This window comes from Mastigoproctus giganteus, chromosome 13, assembly GCF_048544385.1.
Source record: "Mastigoproctus giganteus isolate SK-2022 chromosome 13, ASM4854438v1, whole genome shotgun sequence".
NCBI classification, from domain to species: Eukaryota; Metazoa; Arthropoda; class Arachnida; order Uropygi; family Thelyphonidae; genus Mastigoproctus; species Mastigoproctus giganteus.
This window is the reverse complement of record NC_143587.1, coordinates 12619089-12637213: the sequence shown is the minus strand read 5'-3', so window position 1 is coordinate 12637213 and position 18125 is coordinate 12619089. Positions and strand designations below refer to the sequence as shown.

The 18125-nt window shown below is 36.7% G+C and overlaps 1 protein-coding gene across 1 annotated transcript in view; it reads left to right on the top strand.

The window, feature by feature from the left end:
- The window catches only part of LOC150075770 (prolow-density lipoprotein receptor-related protein 1-like), a 308354-nt gene that overhangs the window by 156336 nt on the left and 133893 nt on the right, over positions 1-18125 (top strand). The window contains exons 15-16 of the mRNA XM_090387878.1: positions 2259-2543; positions 9092-9212. Coding sequence (XP_090244004.1) covers positions 2259-2543; positions 9092-9212 — 406 coding nt within the window. The remainder of the gene's footprint in view (positions 1-2258; positions 2544-9091; positions 9213-18125) is intronic.

The following is an 18125-nucleotide window of genomic DNA, read 5'->3' as shown; positions in this document are numbered from 1 at the left end:
AGCAGTGTCCATTTATAGCCACACTCTCTCTCTTCCAATCAGCCATCATTTATCCCTAGCAGTAACTTTCTCTTAATGCCACACTGCTGTCCAATTTGTATAGCAGTCTTTTATTTAAGTAAATCCCACATCAGTACCCTGTGATCACTGCCACCTAGTGGTCCTTTTATCTGCAGACTTAATACATGAAGAATCTGCTGATAAGCAGGTCAAGAATATTGCTCTCTTTTTGTTGCCTCTCTAACAATCTGCTACAGAAAACAGTCATCGAATAAATCCTCAAAATCTTGCTAGTGTGTGATTGACCAACCCACAAAATCCAATCAGTATCTGGAAAATTAAAAACTTAAAGAACTAGGTTTCAACATGAGTTTCAAGGTACATTTTTTACACTCTCACATAACACTACTTCCCAGAAAGTCAGGAATTAGTGAAGAAAAGGGTGGAAGGTTTCACAGGACATTAAAGACATAGAGATGAGGTACCAATGGGGCTGGAATGTCAACAAGATGAATCGCTATTTGTGGATGCTGGAGAGAGACTGTAAAGTCTCTCTCTCTCTCCAGCATCCTGCAAGAAAATCGAAGAAAGAAACATTTGACCCATTCTTAGATCGTTTTTAAAAAGAGATTAGTATTCAGTGGACTTTTTATCACACTGCACCTTTTAATAGTGTTTTCAATACATATTTAAATGTCTCGTAAAAGCAGCATTTTGTTATAATTTCAGTGTGCAAAATCTGCCAAAATTAATAACAATTTGTAAAAAATCAAATTTTCGAAGAAACCTGACGTGATCAAAACAAATGGAAGTAATTTTTGAAATCAGCATTAGAAAATGATTCAGAAACACCCTTTTCTCAGAAAACATCATTGAATTTTTTTAAAAATGCAGGGTATTTAATCCTGGCATCTCCTGTTTAGCATAAAACCTGACTGTTCTTTCCCAAGATTGCATTTAATAATACTTCTAACCAATTTCACCAAGAGACTTACATAGATTTTGACTGATATACTAAGGAGTGAAAGTCCTGTGTAATTTCCACATTTGGCTTTATTTTCCTTTTTTATATATTGGTATAATTAATGCTTTGCTTCAACTTTTTAGAACTTTCAGAAAATGATCTCTGGCAAATGTTATAAAATCATAACACTATTTTCCCTCTGGCTTATACCTGCTATCTTTCTATACCTTACATTTTCTGTGACCCTGACTACCTCAATAATAGATGTAATATCAATTATCTTTTATATCTTTTCTGTTAATTTTTTTTTCCCTTTTAGTTCTTCTCTTCAGCTACATACTTTCGGCACACCTTACCTTTTGCAATAAACTTCACCCGTATTGTTTTATTACCTTTTCATGGAAGAAATTTACTCCATAGAGCCCATCTCCAATCAAAAACTCACTGCAGGAAGCATGCACATGTTCAAGAAAGCTGCTCATGAAAGGATTAAGTGTGTATGCGACTGTATGTGTGTGTGTGTTGGTATACTCTTACAATGTGTACATCAGTACCTGCTGTGCTTGTTCTTTTGAGATCTATTTTTCTTAATTCTACTTTTGCTCTTGTATATGGTAGGGCAAATATAGCAGTCATGGTGGAATCTTGTATAAACAGGAAAACTTAAATAGTAATTGTTCTACACTGTTATGATGATGATGATGCTTATTTTGTATATTTTGATCGTTATTTTGTGAAAAATACTGCAAATACTTTTGTTTTATAACACTGTGTGAACGGTTAATAATCGTTTCTGGAAGACATTAAGTTTATGCAAATCAATAAATCAAATCAATAATACAGTAATGGTTTTATTTATGCAGTTTATGCAAAATATACATCAAGTAATAGTCCTTATGTTATATAATTAAATATATTTCATTTAAATTAAACAGAACGTAAAACTTTTCTCTAAATAATGTATAGTACTTACATGTAAGTAGTTTAAATACTTTCTTGAAGAAGCTTTCTCATTACTTTTTTTCTTTTTATCATCATCTCCCATATAAATAGCATAAACTGCTTGCTCCAAATTGTATTGTGCATACCTTTCACTCATCAAATTGGTTCTACCTTTGAATTTAATTTTATTATTGTTAACTGTATGATTTTCTTTTTTCTCTGTTTTTCTTCTATTTTATTTTTCTCCTTTGCTTTACACTGTAAATGGGTTAACTGTTGTGTATACTTTAATTGAAATAAAATGAAATAAATTTATTTGTGTTGCCTAAAGTTCCTTATTTTTAAAATACAGGTATAGAAAAATTTTTGGCCTATCTCCACAGAGGCTTTCTGAAAGGTATACTATCTCCAGATGTGTTGCATAATGAAAAATCCTCCTGGCTAGATGTTTTTCCTGTTAACTTATTTGCCGTTCAACCAAAAGATAACATGGATTTTAATATTCACAGTCAGAAAGTTTTTTGGTCAGATCAAAGAGCCCCTGGCTTATTTTCCATTCGCAGGGATGGCAAAAATAAACAACAGCTGGCTGTTCCTGAGGAAAAGATCACAGGAATTGCAGTTGACTGGATCTCAGGTAAGCATGATTAAGTTGATTTCACGTGGGGAGGAGTGAAATATATGTAAAAGGAAAATATGTTTAGTGTAAAAATTTAGAGCATTTTTGTGTGAACAAATCATCTACCATTATCTGATATGTAGAGATGATATTTTTCTCCACTTTTATATTAAGCAAAAATTCACTGCTTTTGATGGGTGAATTTTAGTGTTTGAAGAAGAGTGTGATGCCCTCCAAATAATTAATTAAAATAAATAAATTTTCTGTTTATACTCCGGGACGACCACACGGTCAGAGGAGTTAACAACGTAGACAAAGTATGTTCATGTCAGACGGCACCTGGGATTTCTCCCATCTCCGCGTGTGTTCGCTGTATCGAGGACAGTACTCTGTCAAGCCAGAGACTTGAAAGTGTGTAGGCCCTGTCTGTGCAGTGTGATGTGTTGTGCCCATTGTTTGTCCGGCTTATTGGCCGCTAGGCCCAATGTTACTCATACCTTGCCACTTGGAGGCTAGCCGGGTGTGTCCAGTATCACCACAAGTTGCTCTGGCAGGTCCCTGCCACCTAGTTTCCTGGGATTTCAGTGGCTAGGACATAAAAAAAAAAATCACACGCTCACAAGGTAGAGAGAATGCAAGAAACAGCACCATATTCAGCAGTCACGGGCTTGAACCCGGGTCACTCAAGGCACGTGTACGTATGTACCCGTGCAGCTGACCACTCGGCTACGTGGGGGACCCATAGCACTCAGTTGCCCAGCTCAATGCTAGAACCTACATTCATACATCCATTGGTGGTGCAGATGAATTGTCAAAGACAGAAGATGCTTATCCCACGGGAAGTTGTATTGTTGGTGACTATCATCAGGAAATATGCTATGCAAGAAGGATAGATGGAATAGGGCTAGGTGTGTCTTCCAGTGATAGTGATGTAGAAACAGCTATCTTTAGACATTGGAACATATGTATATATATTTTAATCATTAGTGCTTATAAATGCATATAGCACTAATATTACAGCAATATATTTCATTATGATAATTTTTTCAGACATTAAATTTCGAAATATGATTTCAGTCTTTGAAAAAAAATAACATTTTCATGGGAAACTTGTCAATGGAGTTTTGTTTCAATTCTCTACCAAAAATGTTACTGGTTGAAAGTAGATTCTTTGTATGTTTCCTAATAGTTCAGTTTTGTCATAAAAAATTTACAGAGTAGGCAGTTGGAACCTTTTGTTCAAAATGCCAAAAATCAAATCTACTACTAAACTTATGAAATTGTAGATTATCAATTAAAACAAAGATTTTAATATGAATAGCAGTACAATTTTATGTCATTTTCCTCCCTGGAGGGGGGGGAAATTCCAAATTAAACAATGTACAAAAAACAACATCGCATATTATGGCCAAAGAAAGTAAAGAAAGCCAAGGAAAAAAATTGACAGTTGAACTGCTTTTAACCAGACCTCAAGAGAAGAGAAAAGGTGATAAATTTGCTTTTGAAAACATTAATAACACCATAATTGCAATTCTGATAAAAACCAGCTCCTTTATATGTGATTTTTCTATCCCATATTTCATATCCCACCATAGCCGACTGGGCTAGCCGGGTGGGTAAAGCGCCTGCCTGGCAACCCAAAGGTCGCGGGTTCGAATCCCGCCCCGGGCTTGGATCAAAGTACTGCAAAAAAACCTTGGGAGGTGCACTATGGCCACAGAAGCCGATGCACCAATAACTACCAAACAAAACAAAAAAAAATATATCACACCATGATCCACATTGCTTACTTATTCCATGGCTTACATAGGAGAGCAGAAGCAATTTTGGAGAATTTTAGTGAAAGTTAATAAAGTTATTTCTTTTGTAAAAGAGATATTTGTGAAAGCTCCTACATGCATAGCTGTTTACAGAGATGTGTAACTGGCCTTCCTCTTCCAGAACCTATTTTGACAAGGTAGCGAACATGGTTAATTTATCCAAAACATGGCATTAATTTATCCAAAAACTTTGGCATAAAATTCCAATTCTCTGTTTAGAAAATGTTTGTTGTTCATTCAGACTCATTTCATTTGATTTAAAAGTTGGAATAACATCTTAAAATCTCTGTATTATGTTTTTCAGTTGACCATCTCGGAATGCTATTGTCCCTCTAGTGGCAGTGATTGGGCATAGGCTCTTTAAAAAAAACTACATTTGTGCACCTGTTAAACCTAAAGTAACTAATACCATTTTTAATCAGATAACATCACCCATCGGTGCATCTGTTATACAATAAAAACTTGAGGCACTGCTATGAGTGGCGCCTCCGTAGCCAGGTGGGCAGGAGCAGTGCACACGCTTCTTGATTAGACTGGGGTTCGAGCCCCTGCCCACCAAATACGGAGGATGTGGAAAGGTCAGAGAATGACCACTGCATATCCCCGGAGCAATATGGCCTTAGTTGCTAATGCTCCTAAAAACCAAATAACAAACAAACAAACTGCTATGAGTAGCTTTGGAACTATTCAGTCATCGGACAGCAGGTAGTCCTATTAGCATATACCTTGTGTCACGCTGAAAAGATGTATCGAATTTAAACGAGAAGCCAAGCAGTAGATCTGAAGAAAACTACCAATTGGACAAGTAACTTACAGCTAGTGTTAAACTCCTATTAGATACATGAGCCCACCATTACAATATACTTTAGAAAATGGATGCTATATATTATTAGTAGCAGTGATAAATAATGTAAGAAAGCAAGGTTTTACAGCATCAACAAAAAAAAATCGTGTGCATACCCTGTATGACAGCTAATAAATTTCGAACAACTAGAACCGAAATCATGAACAATGTAATTTATGCTCGTGCCCACTACTTACTCTACCGAATCAATATTTGGAAGAAGTTAGGCCAATAGGCTATTACCCATTTGATTGTAGCCATTTGTTGAATAGTATGTTTTGTTACTATCATGTTGGATCATTTACTCTGCCATGCTTTGTCATAAATTACACATGCAGTGCTAACGAGATCTGCAAAAAAATACAGTATCCACGCTATCGAAACTATGACTTGGCTTGGGATTTCGTCGAGTACAAGTGTGAAATGGTAACGCTGCACATTCCATTTTGCAATGAGGAAACAGAGATACTGTCAGAGGTGAAATATGTCAAGATCTACAATGACAATGAAGAGCTCATACTAGATCGAAAATTGTATGAATCAGACTTGGACATTTGCAAAACGATTGAAATATGTAAGACGATGTGTCAAGACAATGACGACAGTGACCTTGAAGCATGCGGTAATGACCTGCATAGCCTTGTAACGCAACTGCGAGATGAATGAGGATCTAAAGCTCGCCACTCTCAACTGACTCGGCGCAATTGCAAAGAAACATGAAAACTTGATGACCGAGGACATCTGCAACTTAATGAGAATGGTCAATGACAAGCAAAAGATTCTACTCATACATGTAATTTGGAGTCTGTTATCTCCCAATTGCGAACTGATTGAAATATTCTTGACTGGCCCAGCTGGTATACAATTGCTTCAGTAATACAGACAGGTACTGTAATGCCTACATTACATGTTCTTCAACTGGTAAGGCTGAAACACATGTAATGTAATGATCTTGGGTGTGTGCTCAGAGCTGGTTTATGCCAGCTCTGAGCACACCCAATTATATGGTAGGGCAAATCCAAGATCACCTCCCATGATCCTTTGTGTGATCTCCTCTCCCAGCTTTGTTTTCCTTTGTTATGAAACAGAAATGACGTCATTTCCGCATCGCAAAATCATGACAAATTGATTTTACTACTGTCTGAAATTTAATAGGTGCTGCCAAAGATGTTTACACATCAAAAATTGATATCACCTTTCCATGCCCCCAGCTTGTGTAGGCTTCCTTGAATTTATTCAAGCTATCTGCTTCCACAACAGCAGATGGAAGTTTGTTCCAACAATTAACCACCTGTTGGCTGAAGGCAGACTTTCACATATCTATTAAATATCGAGACAGTTGCAATAAAATAAACATAACATATTTTGTACCATTCAAAATAATTGCCTTGGGCTTGCACATTCTGTTTTATACGTTTCTTCCAAGCACGGAAACATTTCTGTAAGTTATCTTCTGGAAGCCCTTTTAACACTGAATTACTTCAATGGACTGAAAATTGGTTCCCTTAAGTACATTTTCAGTATAGGGAGGAGGAAGAAGTCAAAGGGGCTAGATCTGGAAAGTAGGATGCATGTTCACACAGTTATGGGTAGAAACTGGCAAACCTAGAACATAGTCTTACAGCATCCAACCATCCTTTTACGTTTCAGGTCTCTTCTTTTGAATTTTTTCATGCAGCCTTGTCAGAACTTTAACGTATTATGTTAAATAGTCTGATTTGACTATTTAGGAACTTATTCAGCTTAATAATTCCTTTCTTCATTCTTCAATCAAAAATGGAAACCATGCTTCTTGTTTTCTTCCGTATTAAATCTAAGAAAACAAAAAATATGGTTTTCATTTCTCATTTTGACATTCTTGCTTTTTTTTTTGTCTGAGGTCTGTTTTGTTTTATCTTCCATTGCACCGATTGTCTTTAGTTTCAGGTCATACTGGAACAGTCAACCTTCATCTTTTTTTCATATGAGTAATAACAATACTCAATGTCTGGGTCTTCAGTTTTTTTTTCAAAACATCACAGACTTAGTCTTCTCATGCTTTGATCTTCATTCAGAATTTTTGGCACCATCTTGGCACCCCCTTTTCTCATGCCTAAATTTTGAGTTAAATTTTGTCTTAACTGTTTCTTTCTCCATATTGCATTCTAATGCTTAAATGATGACCACTTCTAATCACTGACCTGATCCAGTCCACATTTTCACCAGTTTTCATGGATACCAGATGGCTTGGTCATCATAGTCTTCCATTTCTCCTCCTAAAAATATTTTATGCCATTCAAACATGCAAGCCCTTGACATAGTATCTTTCCAATAAATTTGACAAAATTTATAACTTTTAGTTGGTGTTTTCTTTAGTTTTGTTAAAAATTTGAAATTGATTCGTTCTTTTTTTCTGGCAAACTACAAAAAACACAAGGTAATGAAAACTTGTCTCACTGCACATAGCTATGGAAAAGTGCATGGTCCATTGTTTCATAGGTGATACTTTGTTTGTAATTTCTGTGCATTCAGTGTCATTATTTAATAGCCACTCTTTGTATTCTGCAACCATCCTTCCTCAGTTTGAATTTATGCCCCCTCGTGTGTTTAGCCTGAGCAAGAGAAAGAATCTCATCAGCATTGAGCTTGCCCAATCCATTCAAATCCTTAAACACCTCAATGTGATCACCTTGCAGGTACCTAGTCTCCAGGTGCTGCAATTTGCAGAACTGAAGCCTTTCTTGATAAGACACCCCTTTTTTCCTCTCGCCCATTACCCTTTTATGCACCCATTTTAGCAGCTCTAGATCCTTCCTAAAATGAGAGTTCCAGACTTGTAAGCAGTACTAAAGATGTGGGCTCAACCATTACCTTATACAATGGGATAAGCACATTTTCCCTACTAGCAAAATTCCTGTATATCAATGGCAAAACTCCATGAGCCTGGGCAGGCTGGCTGCAGAAAACTTCATATCTGACTGCATGATTATGCCAGGTCTTTTACATTTCTCACTATCCTAAGTGTAGTACCACATTGTGGGTACATCAATCTGAGGTAACTGTACCAATATGCAGCACTTTGCATTTGTCAATGTTAAACGGTAGTTACATTTCTCAGCAGTCTGCCTAATTTTTCAAATTTTTTTGCTTTGTATCATTTGCAAAGTTAGACATTAAGTGTGATGTACCTTATCAGTATCATCATACAGAAAACAATAGGCTTATCACTGAACCCTTGGAGACACCACTAATAACATTAGTCCACAAAGAGCAGAGTCCATTGATAGACACTGTCTTTGTTCTTCCCTCAACCATTCCTTTATTCATATCATGAATTTCAGCACATATTGCAAAAATTGAAATAGCTTCTTAAAACTACACTTCTGTACATTGTTTTTCATTGAACCCATTTGGGGGATGGTCTTGAAATGCTGGCAATGTTTGGGCATTGGCTCTTTAGAAATTACTGCATTTGTCATTACTTTACGTTAACTACAACATGTAGTTAACGTAAAGTAACTAATGTCATTTTTAAAATAATTTTTTTCAGATTCCTTGTGATAATAAGTAAAGTAATAATAGCAATTCCAAAACAGCTTTTATTGTTTTTGAAAAAGCATCATGTAAAAGTTAGTCTTTTCCTATATATTTTCTCTAATTAAAATAACAAATCTGTATTTGAAAATATGAAAGATGAAGTTGATCATAAGGCATAGGCAAAAATAGTATCTGACAGTTGGGAAAAGAGACATCAAGTAAAGATGGATAATTCGCCTTTCCTGTGTAATAAGATAATGTATAAGCTTATATAACAAAATTAGTGTAATGAGTGATGTCCTATATTAATAATTAAGTGTACTATACATGCAGAATTTTTGAATTTCATATACGATTCCAGTTAATAAGTACATGTATAATTTCAGGTAATGTATATTGGTGTACGAAAACTACAGTATATGTAAGTCGAGAAGATGGAAAATATCGTTATGTTCTTTTTGGAAATGTCAGACATTTATCAGCTATAGCTGTGAATCCACTTTTAGGGTAAGGTATATTGAAGAAATTTAAATAAATTATATTCATGCATTTGTTTCAGATGTAACTGTTACTTTAAAATCAAATTTCTTATATATTGAAACGAAGTCTTTTCTATTTAAAACTAAAAGGCAGTTTCTGTGAGATAGCTACACTATTGTTAGCTTTGAGATAATGACTCCTATGCTTTGCAGTAGCAACTCTTGCAACAGCTTTTAACTTGGCTCCATAATTTAAGTTTGCCTTTAAAATATTAAAAATTAAATTTCAGTTATATTAATAAAATTTTAGGGCAGAAAGCCTTAAACTATGTAAGACTCCAATTGTGATATTATATAGTGCAATTGCATCATTACTACATAGTTTAATTTTAAGAAAAGCCAAAGTTTGTATGTTAAGCATCATTATTATTATAATAATTATGCCAAATGTGTACTGACTTCAATTTGTTTTTAAATTCAACTATGTAGTAATTGAATTGTGCTAAATAATGTCATATAATTCAATTAAATTAAATTTAGTTAAGTCAAGTTTAATTTAATTGAATTGAATTTAATTTAATTCAACACTAAAATTAAATTAAAATAACAAATTAAAAAATGCCATGAAGCCAGACTTATTGTAACACTGTGTGGTACTAATCAAGCAGGAGAAATTTATTTCAGTAATCGATAACACTATCCAAATGGTGCCTCCATAGCCAGGTGGGAAGGAGCAGCAGTGCATAGCACATGCTTCATGATTAGACCGGGGTTCGAGCCCGTCACCACCCAATACGGAAGATGCGGAAAGGTCAGGAATGGCCACCGCATATTCCCGGAGCAATATGGCCTTAGTTGCTAATGCTCCTAAAAACCAAATAACAACAACAACACTATCCAAATGTAAACTTCCTAAAGTCTAGCTTATTAGTTTTCTCTAATAATTTATATTTATTCTTTTTGGTTCTTGTTTCACATTTTTAATGTGAAAATTCCATTCTTGTGTTCATCTCTCCCTGAAATGCCTAGGTTCCAGAATTTTCAACCCACATCTTTGAAGTCTCTCCTCATATGGACACTTTCCTTACCAAATGAGTTACTAATCTTTAGATCCTTTCAAGAAGCTCTGTGTTTTTGTCTCTTTAAATGCAGTTTCCAGACTCAAAGCTACAATAGTTGTTTTGGCCACCTGCCTTGCTACATGACAACCTTCATGTTTGATTGTATCATAAACTCTCCCCCCCATTTACACCCTTCAGCTCTATCTCTTCACCCCCTCTCCAAAGTATAATATAAGTTATTCTCAGGTTATATACCAAATATGGAACTTTGCTTTTTGCAAAATTAATGTGACTGCCATTTTTCTGACCATTAAACAAGGCCCATCCAAATCATTTTGAAAGAGTTCAAACCAACTTGTATCATTAACAGCCCTCCTAAACTTTTTATTTTCTTGTGGAGGAGTATTTTTGAGGAGTGTACATTTGTACTAGAAATGCTGCAGGTAGTTCCTTTTTGAGCCTGTCACTGAAAGAGTGGATTAATATCCCGAAGCACAAAAAAATCAGTGACTAAAGTGTGTAGTGGTATACCATAGGGTGCAAACCTGATTCAAGTTCAAGATTTGAATCGTCATGAGCAAACTGTTTGGTTCAACAGTAAGTGGTCTTGTTGTTAGGGTATTTAGTTTCCAGGGAAATATGGAATATATTTTGGAATAAAAATAGGTAGAATAGAACTATAATATGCCTGCCTGACTGATGCAACAGTTGGTATTATAAATAAAAAGTTTTCTGTTTTTCAAGGACACCCATTAGTTTCTAATGGGATTTTATTTATACAGGAGAATCTTGTTAATACAAAGTTCAAGGGACTTAAAATTTCACATTTTATAATAACGAGGTCCCCCAAAATTGTTGGTTTTTTTTTTTTTTTTTTGTATACACAACTGCATATATACAATACCACATTTTTTAAAGATTTTATTTTATAAGTTACATAAACTAATAGAAAATCAATTAACGGAAATGAAAAAATGAAAATTATTTTATTACATTCTTAATATAAAAGGAGATTAATTTATTAAAACCATTAATTTTTTAATTTATTTAATGTGATTTAAAGAAAGAATCCAATGTTGTTTGCACAGTTTTTGTCCTATATGCATTTTTAACTACAGCATATAGACATTATCAAATGCAATAGTTGTTTCTTTATCAATGTTACTGCAGGCCAACACATTCTGTATTATGCTCAATGCTACTGCAACACGATCTGGAAAAGTTGAGCAGATGGGCTGAGAGGTGACAACTCAGTTTAACATTGACAAATGCAAAGTGCTGCATATGGGTAGCAGTAGCCTGAGTGTGGTGGTACTACACTCAGACTAGTGGAGAATGAAAAAGACCTGGAGGTAATTGTGCAGTCAGATATTTTTATTTATTTACTTATTTTTATGTAAACCCAAACGAGAGAGATATTAGAACCTATAGTACTTAGTACCGTGCTTGGGTTGGAGGTTGAGAAGACAAAAGAAGATATTTGTTGACATTGGACATGAACTTCCGTAGACCGGAATTTTCAGAAAATACATATGAAGGAAGGTTGTTCCGGAAAACGGTAGTTGAATGAATAAACGAGGAAGATGAAAAGTTGGTTCTGTGAGTTTGAAGTTGGACAGTAAATACAATACCACATTTTTTAAAGATTTTATTTTATAAGGATGTTGGCTGGTGGCGGCACGTGTTCAGACTGCTTTGAAAGAGAGAGTGGGAATTATAGGAGCCAATTCAGAAGAACAGTGCCCATGGAAATATCTGTAGAAGAGGCGTGCAACAGAAACAGTACGTCTATGAGACAGCGAGTGGAGAGACTCTGTTAGAGATGAATCATTAATTAACCTAACTGCCCTCTTCTGAATGAAATCAAGAAGCCTGAGAGAGGTTTTGTGGGCACCACCTCAGATGTGGGAACAATATTGAATTGTAGGGCGGATTTGCGATTTGTACAGAGTGAACAGCTGTTCGGAAGAAAAGTAAAGCAGAGAGCGAAAGAGAAAACCAAGTTTTTTAGATGCAGAGGAAGCAATATTTGTAATGTACTTGTGCCAAGAGAGATTAGAAGTCACGGTAATCCCCAAAAGAGATGTATCATTTTACCTAGAAATTGGAGTGCCACCAAAGATAAGCATAGGAGCAAAAGAATCCTTTTTTGCGAAATATAAGACAAGACTGAGTTTTAGAAGGATTGAAATCAACTAAGTTGTTTTTGCCCCACTGGAGAATTACCTGGAGATCGGCATTTAAGGAATTGGTAGCAGATTTTCGAGAAGTTGCAGCAGATTGAGCAGGGCAAGGTTTCTTAAAATGGAAACTGGAATGCAATGTGCTATCATCAGCAAAACTATGGATAGGATTTCCAGTCAATGGAAGAAGGTCATTAATATACAACAGGAAAAGAGTGGGGGAAAGAACTGAACCTTGGGGGACACCGGCATTAGTGGAAAAATTAGAAGACAGAGAGCCATCTACCATCACCCTCAGTGGGTGATCGGAGAGAAAACTAGAAATACCAATTACAAAAAACAGTTGGTAAACCATAAGATGATGGAAGCTTGTTTAGAAGACCTTTATGCCCAACACGATCAAAAGTCTTTGAGATGTCAAGGCCAACTACTTGTGTTTCACCGAACCTTTCCATTGAATTAGTCCATAAATGGGTAACATAAGCCAGAATATCGCCAGTGGATCGACACTTACAGAATCCATACTGGCGATTGTTGATCAGACGGAAGGTTTCTAGGTAGTTTAAGAGTTGGCAGTTAATTGATTTCTCCATTACTTTAGAAAGAGTAGAAGTAATTGCAATGCGACGATAATTGGCTGGGAGGGATTTGTCACCCTTTTCAGCAACTGGCTGGATATGAGCAAATTTCCAAGCAGAAGGAAAAACACCTTTGGAATAAGAAAGTGAAAAAAGGCGGCAAAGAACAGCAGTAAGTTTAGGAGCACAGGTTTTGAAAACAAGTGGAGAAATACCATCAGGACCCGGAGCTTTCTTAGCATCAAGATTCGTCAAAAACCTTTGACATCCTTTTGATGGAAGACCACAGGAGGCTTGGAATGGAGCATGTTGGGAATGGTGGGAGGTGTTTTACCAAATCATTAATACATGAGTTGGAAAAAAAATGGGATTCTAGCAGGTCCGACCAGCAGTTCATCCCATTTCCAGCAAATTTTCTTCTCTTAGCCTGTTCAAACTCTAGTTTAGACTGATTAATAACTGCTTTACAGTTGTTGCGAGCTTTGGTGTAGGTAGAAAATGAAACTGAAGAATTAGAAACAAGTCAATTACAATATGCAAAATTCATCTCTTGAACAGCCTTAACACATTTATTGGAAAATCAAGGCTTAGATAAAGGACAAGATTTTAAAGTGGAGTGTGGGATAAAGGATTCCATTTCTACAAGAATAATTTCACTGACACGATCTGAGCAAACATTGACATCAGAAGTTTTGAAACAGTAATCCGACCAAGGGAAAGAAGAAAAGAAATCTTGCAGGTCATCCCATTTTGCCTTCTTGTAATGCCAAACAACACGAGGTTGGGAATAGCCATGAGATAGAGGAGGAGAAAAAGCAGTATGTACTGGAACTGAAGAACAAGTTTGAGCTTCTGCAGACTGCTCAGAACCAAGATATCGACGAGGAATATTACAACTTTCTGAAAGTGATAAAGCCCAAGAAACCTATAGGGAAACAGAAATCCAAAGAAGAAAAAATTAGTCAAGAAACACTTGTCATGATGAACCAAAGACGACAAATGAAGAGCAAGAAAAACACTGACAGGGAGAAAATTGAGTATACTGAGTTATGCAAAGCCATTAGAAAGAGACTCAGAGAGGACATAAGAAGATTTAACACAAGAAAAGTAGAACAAGCATTAAGGGAAAACAAAGGATTTAAATCAGCAGCCATGAGCAGTAATACAGAAAGACAAATGATACTGAAACTGAAGAATAGCGAAGGTGTACTTATAAACAGCAGAGAAGGCATAATTCAAATAGCAGAAGACTACTATAGAGAATTATACAAGGAGCGAGGGAATGATACCAGCAGTGGGGAAGATGGATTGCAAAGTAGCAACACATACGACATACCCGATATTCTTCCTGATGAGGTAGAACATGCATTGAAGAAAATGAAGAATCGGAAAGCCCCGGGGGAAGATGAAGTTACTGTAGAGTTGTTAAAATTGGGAGGAAGAGACATAACACAAAAACTGGCAAGGCTCTTCACAAAGTGCATTAGAAAAGGTGTGATGCCTAAGCAGTGGAATAATGCAATCATAGTTTTGCTGCATAAGAAAGGAGATAAATCAGAAATTGGAAATTATAGACCAATTAGCTTGTTATCCCATATCTACAAGTTGTTCACAAGGGTCATTACTAACAGATTAGAAAGAATACTTGATGAGAATCAACCGAAAGAGCAAGCTGGCTTTAGGACAGGATTCTCAACTATGGATCACCTTCACGTAATATCACAGCTAATGGAGAAAGCAAGTGAATATAAAACACCATTATGCCTGGCATTTGTGGATTATGAAAAGGCATTTGACTCCATACAGCATAAGGCAATGTTTCGGGCACTGGAAAGACAAGGCATAGATACTCCATATATTATGATTTTGAAGAAAATATATGAGAGTGCTACATCCTTTATTAGACTAGACAAAGACAGTAGGAAATTTAAAATCGAGATAGGAGTTCGACAAGGAGACACAATATCTCCGAAGCTGTTTACTGCTGCCCTTGAGGAAGCTTTCAGAAGATTAGACTGGTCGCAGAAAGGAGTCAATGTGAATGGAGAGTACCTAAACCATTTACGATTTGCAGATGACATTGTGGTCATAAGCCACGATCCCAAAGAATTAGAGGAAAATCTTAATCAGTTATGCACAGTTAGTAAGGATTTTGGACTAAAGATGAATATGGCTAAAACAAAAGTAATGATGAACAAGTATGCCACGGAAAGGGAAATAATGATTGAAGGAGCAGTAATTGAAAAGGTGGAGTCATATACTTATCTGGGACAAGTTATTAGCTGTAATAATGATAAATGGCTGCAAGTCAAGAGAAGAATAAATTTTGGATGGATAGCATTCAGGAAATATAGTCACATACTGAAGAGCAATATCCCAGTTTGTCTGAAACGTAAAATAATGAACCAATGTATACTCCCCACCATGACTTATGGAAGTGAAACTTGGGCACTCACCAAAAGAATGGAAGAGAAGCTAAGAACTACACAGCGAAGAATGGAACGAATTATATTGGGAATCAGACTGTTAGATAAGAAGAGAAACACATGGATTAGGCAGCAAACTCAAGTAAAGGACATTCTTATCAAAACTAAAGAACTAAAATGGTCTTGGGCAGGACACATAGCTCGAAGACATGATGACAGATGGACTAAGAAAATAACAGAATGGTACCCAAGAGGAGCTAGAAGAAAACCTGGAAGACAAAGGCGGAGATGGATAGATGAAATTCATGAGTTTTTGAGTAGTAAATGGATGGCCAGTGCTCAAAACAGAAGGAACTGGAAAGTTGCTGGAGAGGCCTTCATCCTGCAGTGGATTGAAAATGGCTGATGATGATGATGATGATGATGAGATAGAGGCTCCATTGGAGAAGAGACAATCACCAATTTGTGATCTGAAGTACCTAAAGGACCACTCACTTCAACTGTGTACTTAAAAAGGTTGTTTGTACGAAAAAGATCAAGCATGTTAGCTGAATGGTTAGGATTGTCCGGTATTCTTGTAGGTAAATGAACAATCAGAGCAAGGTCATTAGTAATTCAAAAGCCTCAGCATCTCGACCGGCTGGGTCAGTTTGACTAGAAAACCGAAGGCAGCTGGAGTTGTGAACATTAAAATCAACAAGGAAAATTACCTCACTGTTAGGAAAGTTGGACTGGAGAAAGTCAAGTTGCAAAGAGAGGAAGTCAAAGAGCTCCAAGTGATTAGTGGAGTTGGGAGAACGGTAGCGACAACAGATGAATTTGACAATGAGGTAGAGAGATTTTAAGCCAGGGAAGATCAAAAACAGGGGATTCCAAATTACCGAGTCCCTGACAGGGAATATCGGAATGGACATATGCACAAATACCCATTTTGCATTCTTGTTTCATTACCACCTATGAGGTGAAAGGAATCATACAGCGAATAATTTGGGCAACTGAGATGAGCATTAGATGAATCAACCAATAACTGAGATTCTGTCAGAAGTAGTACATGGAGTTTGGCAGACTGCAAGTGATAATGGACATCGTTGAGATTAGAATTCAGACCATGTATATTTGTGAAATGAATTAGGAAGTGTTTGGGAGGTTTAGATCTTTTCGCAGATAAGCTTACTCTATTAGTTTGACAATTCATGGTGTATTCAATAGTAAGAAAAATTGGGATGACATGCTGTATGAAGTAATGAAATTTTTGGATATGGCGTACACATGGTAAGAATATACCCAGATCCTAGACACAACGTGGCCTAGACAATGCCTTCCCCCCGCCCGCATGCACACTACTCAGACTCACTCCAGTCACCATCTGGCAAAGTAGAGGTAGCAAGATTATTCACTAGCTGATCCGGATGCCTCCTATAGAGTTACCAATAGGTTCAGTCCGGTGCACTAACTAGTGGCCGGCCTGCGAACACCGTTTTAGAGCTGAACCCTCGAAATGTAAGGAAGATTGGATCTTGCCACGATGTTCATCATAACCTCAAAAGTCATCAATCATACCGCATGATGGAAGAGATGGGGAAGGGTTGACCGGAACTGAGCTCTGGAGACTAAACATGGGTTCCACCACTTCAAGCTTCCAATAAGCAAAGTGGTGGTATTGCACCGGTTGATGAGAGTCATCTACCACCTAGATATGAAGTTTTCTGAACAGTGAAAAAAGGCTGTAAGAGTAACTCATGTGGTGTTGTCAATGATATATAGGAATTTTGCTAGCAGGGATAAGGAGGTGATTATCCTCTTGTATAATGCAATGGTCAGGCCACACATTGAGTACTGCATTCAGGTGTGGAGGCCTCATTTTAGGAAAGATGTAGAGCTACTGGAAAGAGTATAGAGATGGGCAACAAGATTAGTGAGTGGAACAATGGGTTGCTATTTCCAAGAAAGGCTTAAGTTCTGCAAATTGCAGTGTCTGGAGACAAGGCACCTGCGAAGTGATCTGATTGAGGTGTATACAGTCTTGAATGGTTTGTGCAATAAAAGCTGATGGGATTCTTCCTCTTGGTCAGATTCCACACCTGAATGAGCATAAATTGAGGAAAGACAGTTGTAGAATACATGTTCAGAACTTTACCTTTAGCCAGCCTGTGGTTGATACAAACTTCCATCTGTCATATTGAAGTTGACAGCTTAAATAAATTCAAGGCTGAACTAGACAAACTTTTGTAGTGGATGCATGGGTGAAATGGGAAGGTTTTTTTTTTTTTTTTTTGATGCGTGGCCACCACGTTCGCCTGACCTTACACCGTGTAATTTTTGGCTGTTGGGGGGTCACCTCAAGGTCTATCGAGGAAGTGTCCCTAACCTGGCTGTCTTGAACAATGTAATGTAGCATGTGTGGAACATTACTCAAGAGATATTGCATTCTGCAGGCGAGCACACTGTGCATCTAATGCAATTTCTGGTCCAGAACAATGGTAATCACATTGAAACCAACTCCACCATCAGTGACATCATCGACCATCAGGAGTAAACCCTGAATGAATTTGGAGCTGTGAAACCATTTTTCTGGCAGTTTCTTTGTTTTTTTTCAAAGAGCACAAATAAAAGTTTGTAATTTCATTAAGGTTTGTCTTAGTTATTTATTTGTTGGTACTTTGTCATGTCTTTCCTCTTTTACAGTGCCATAT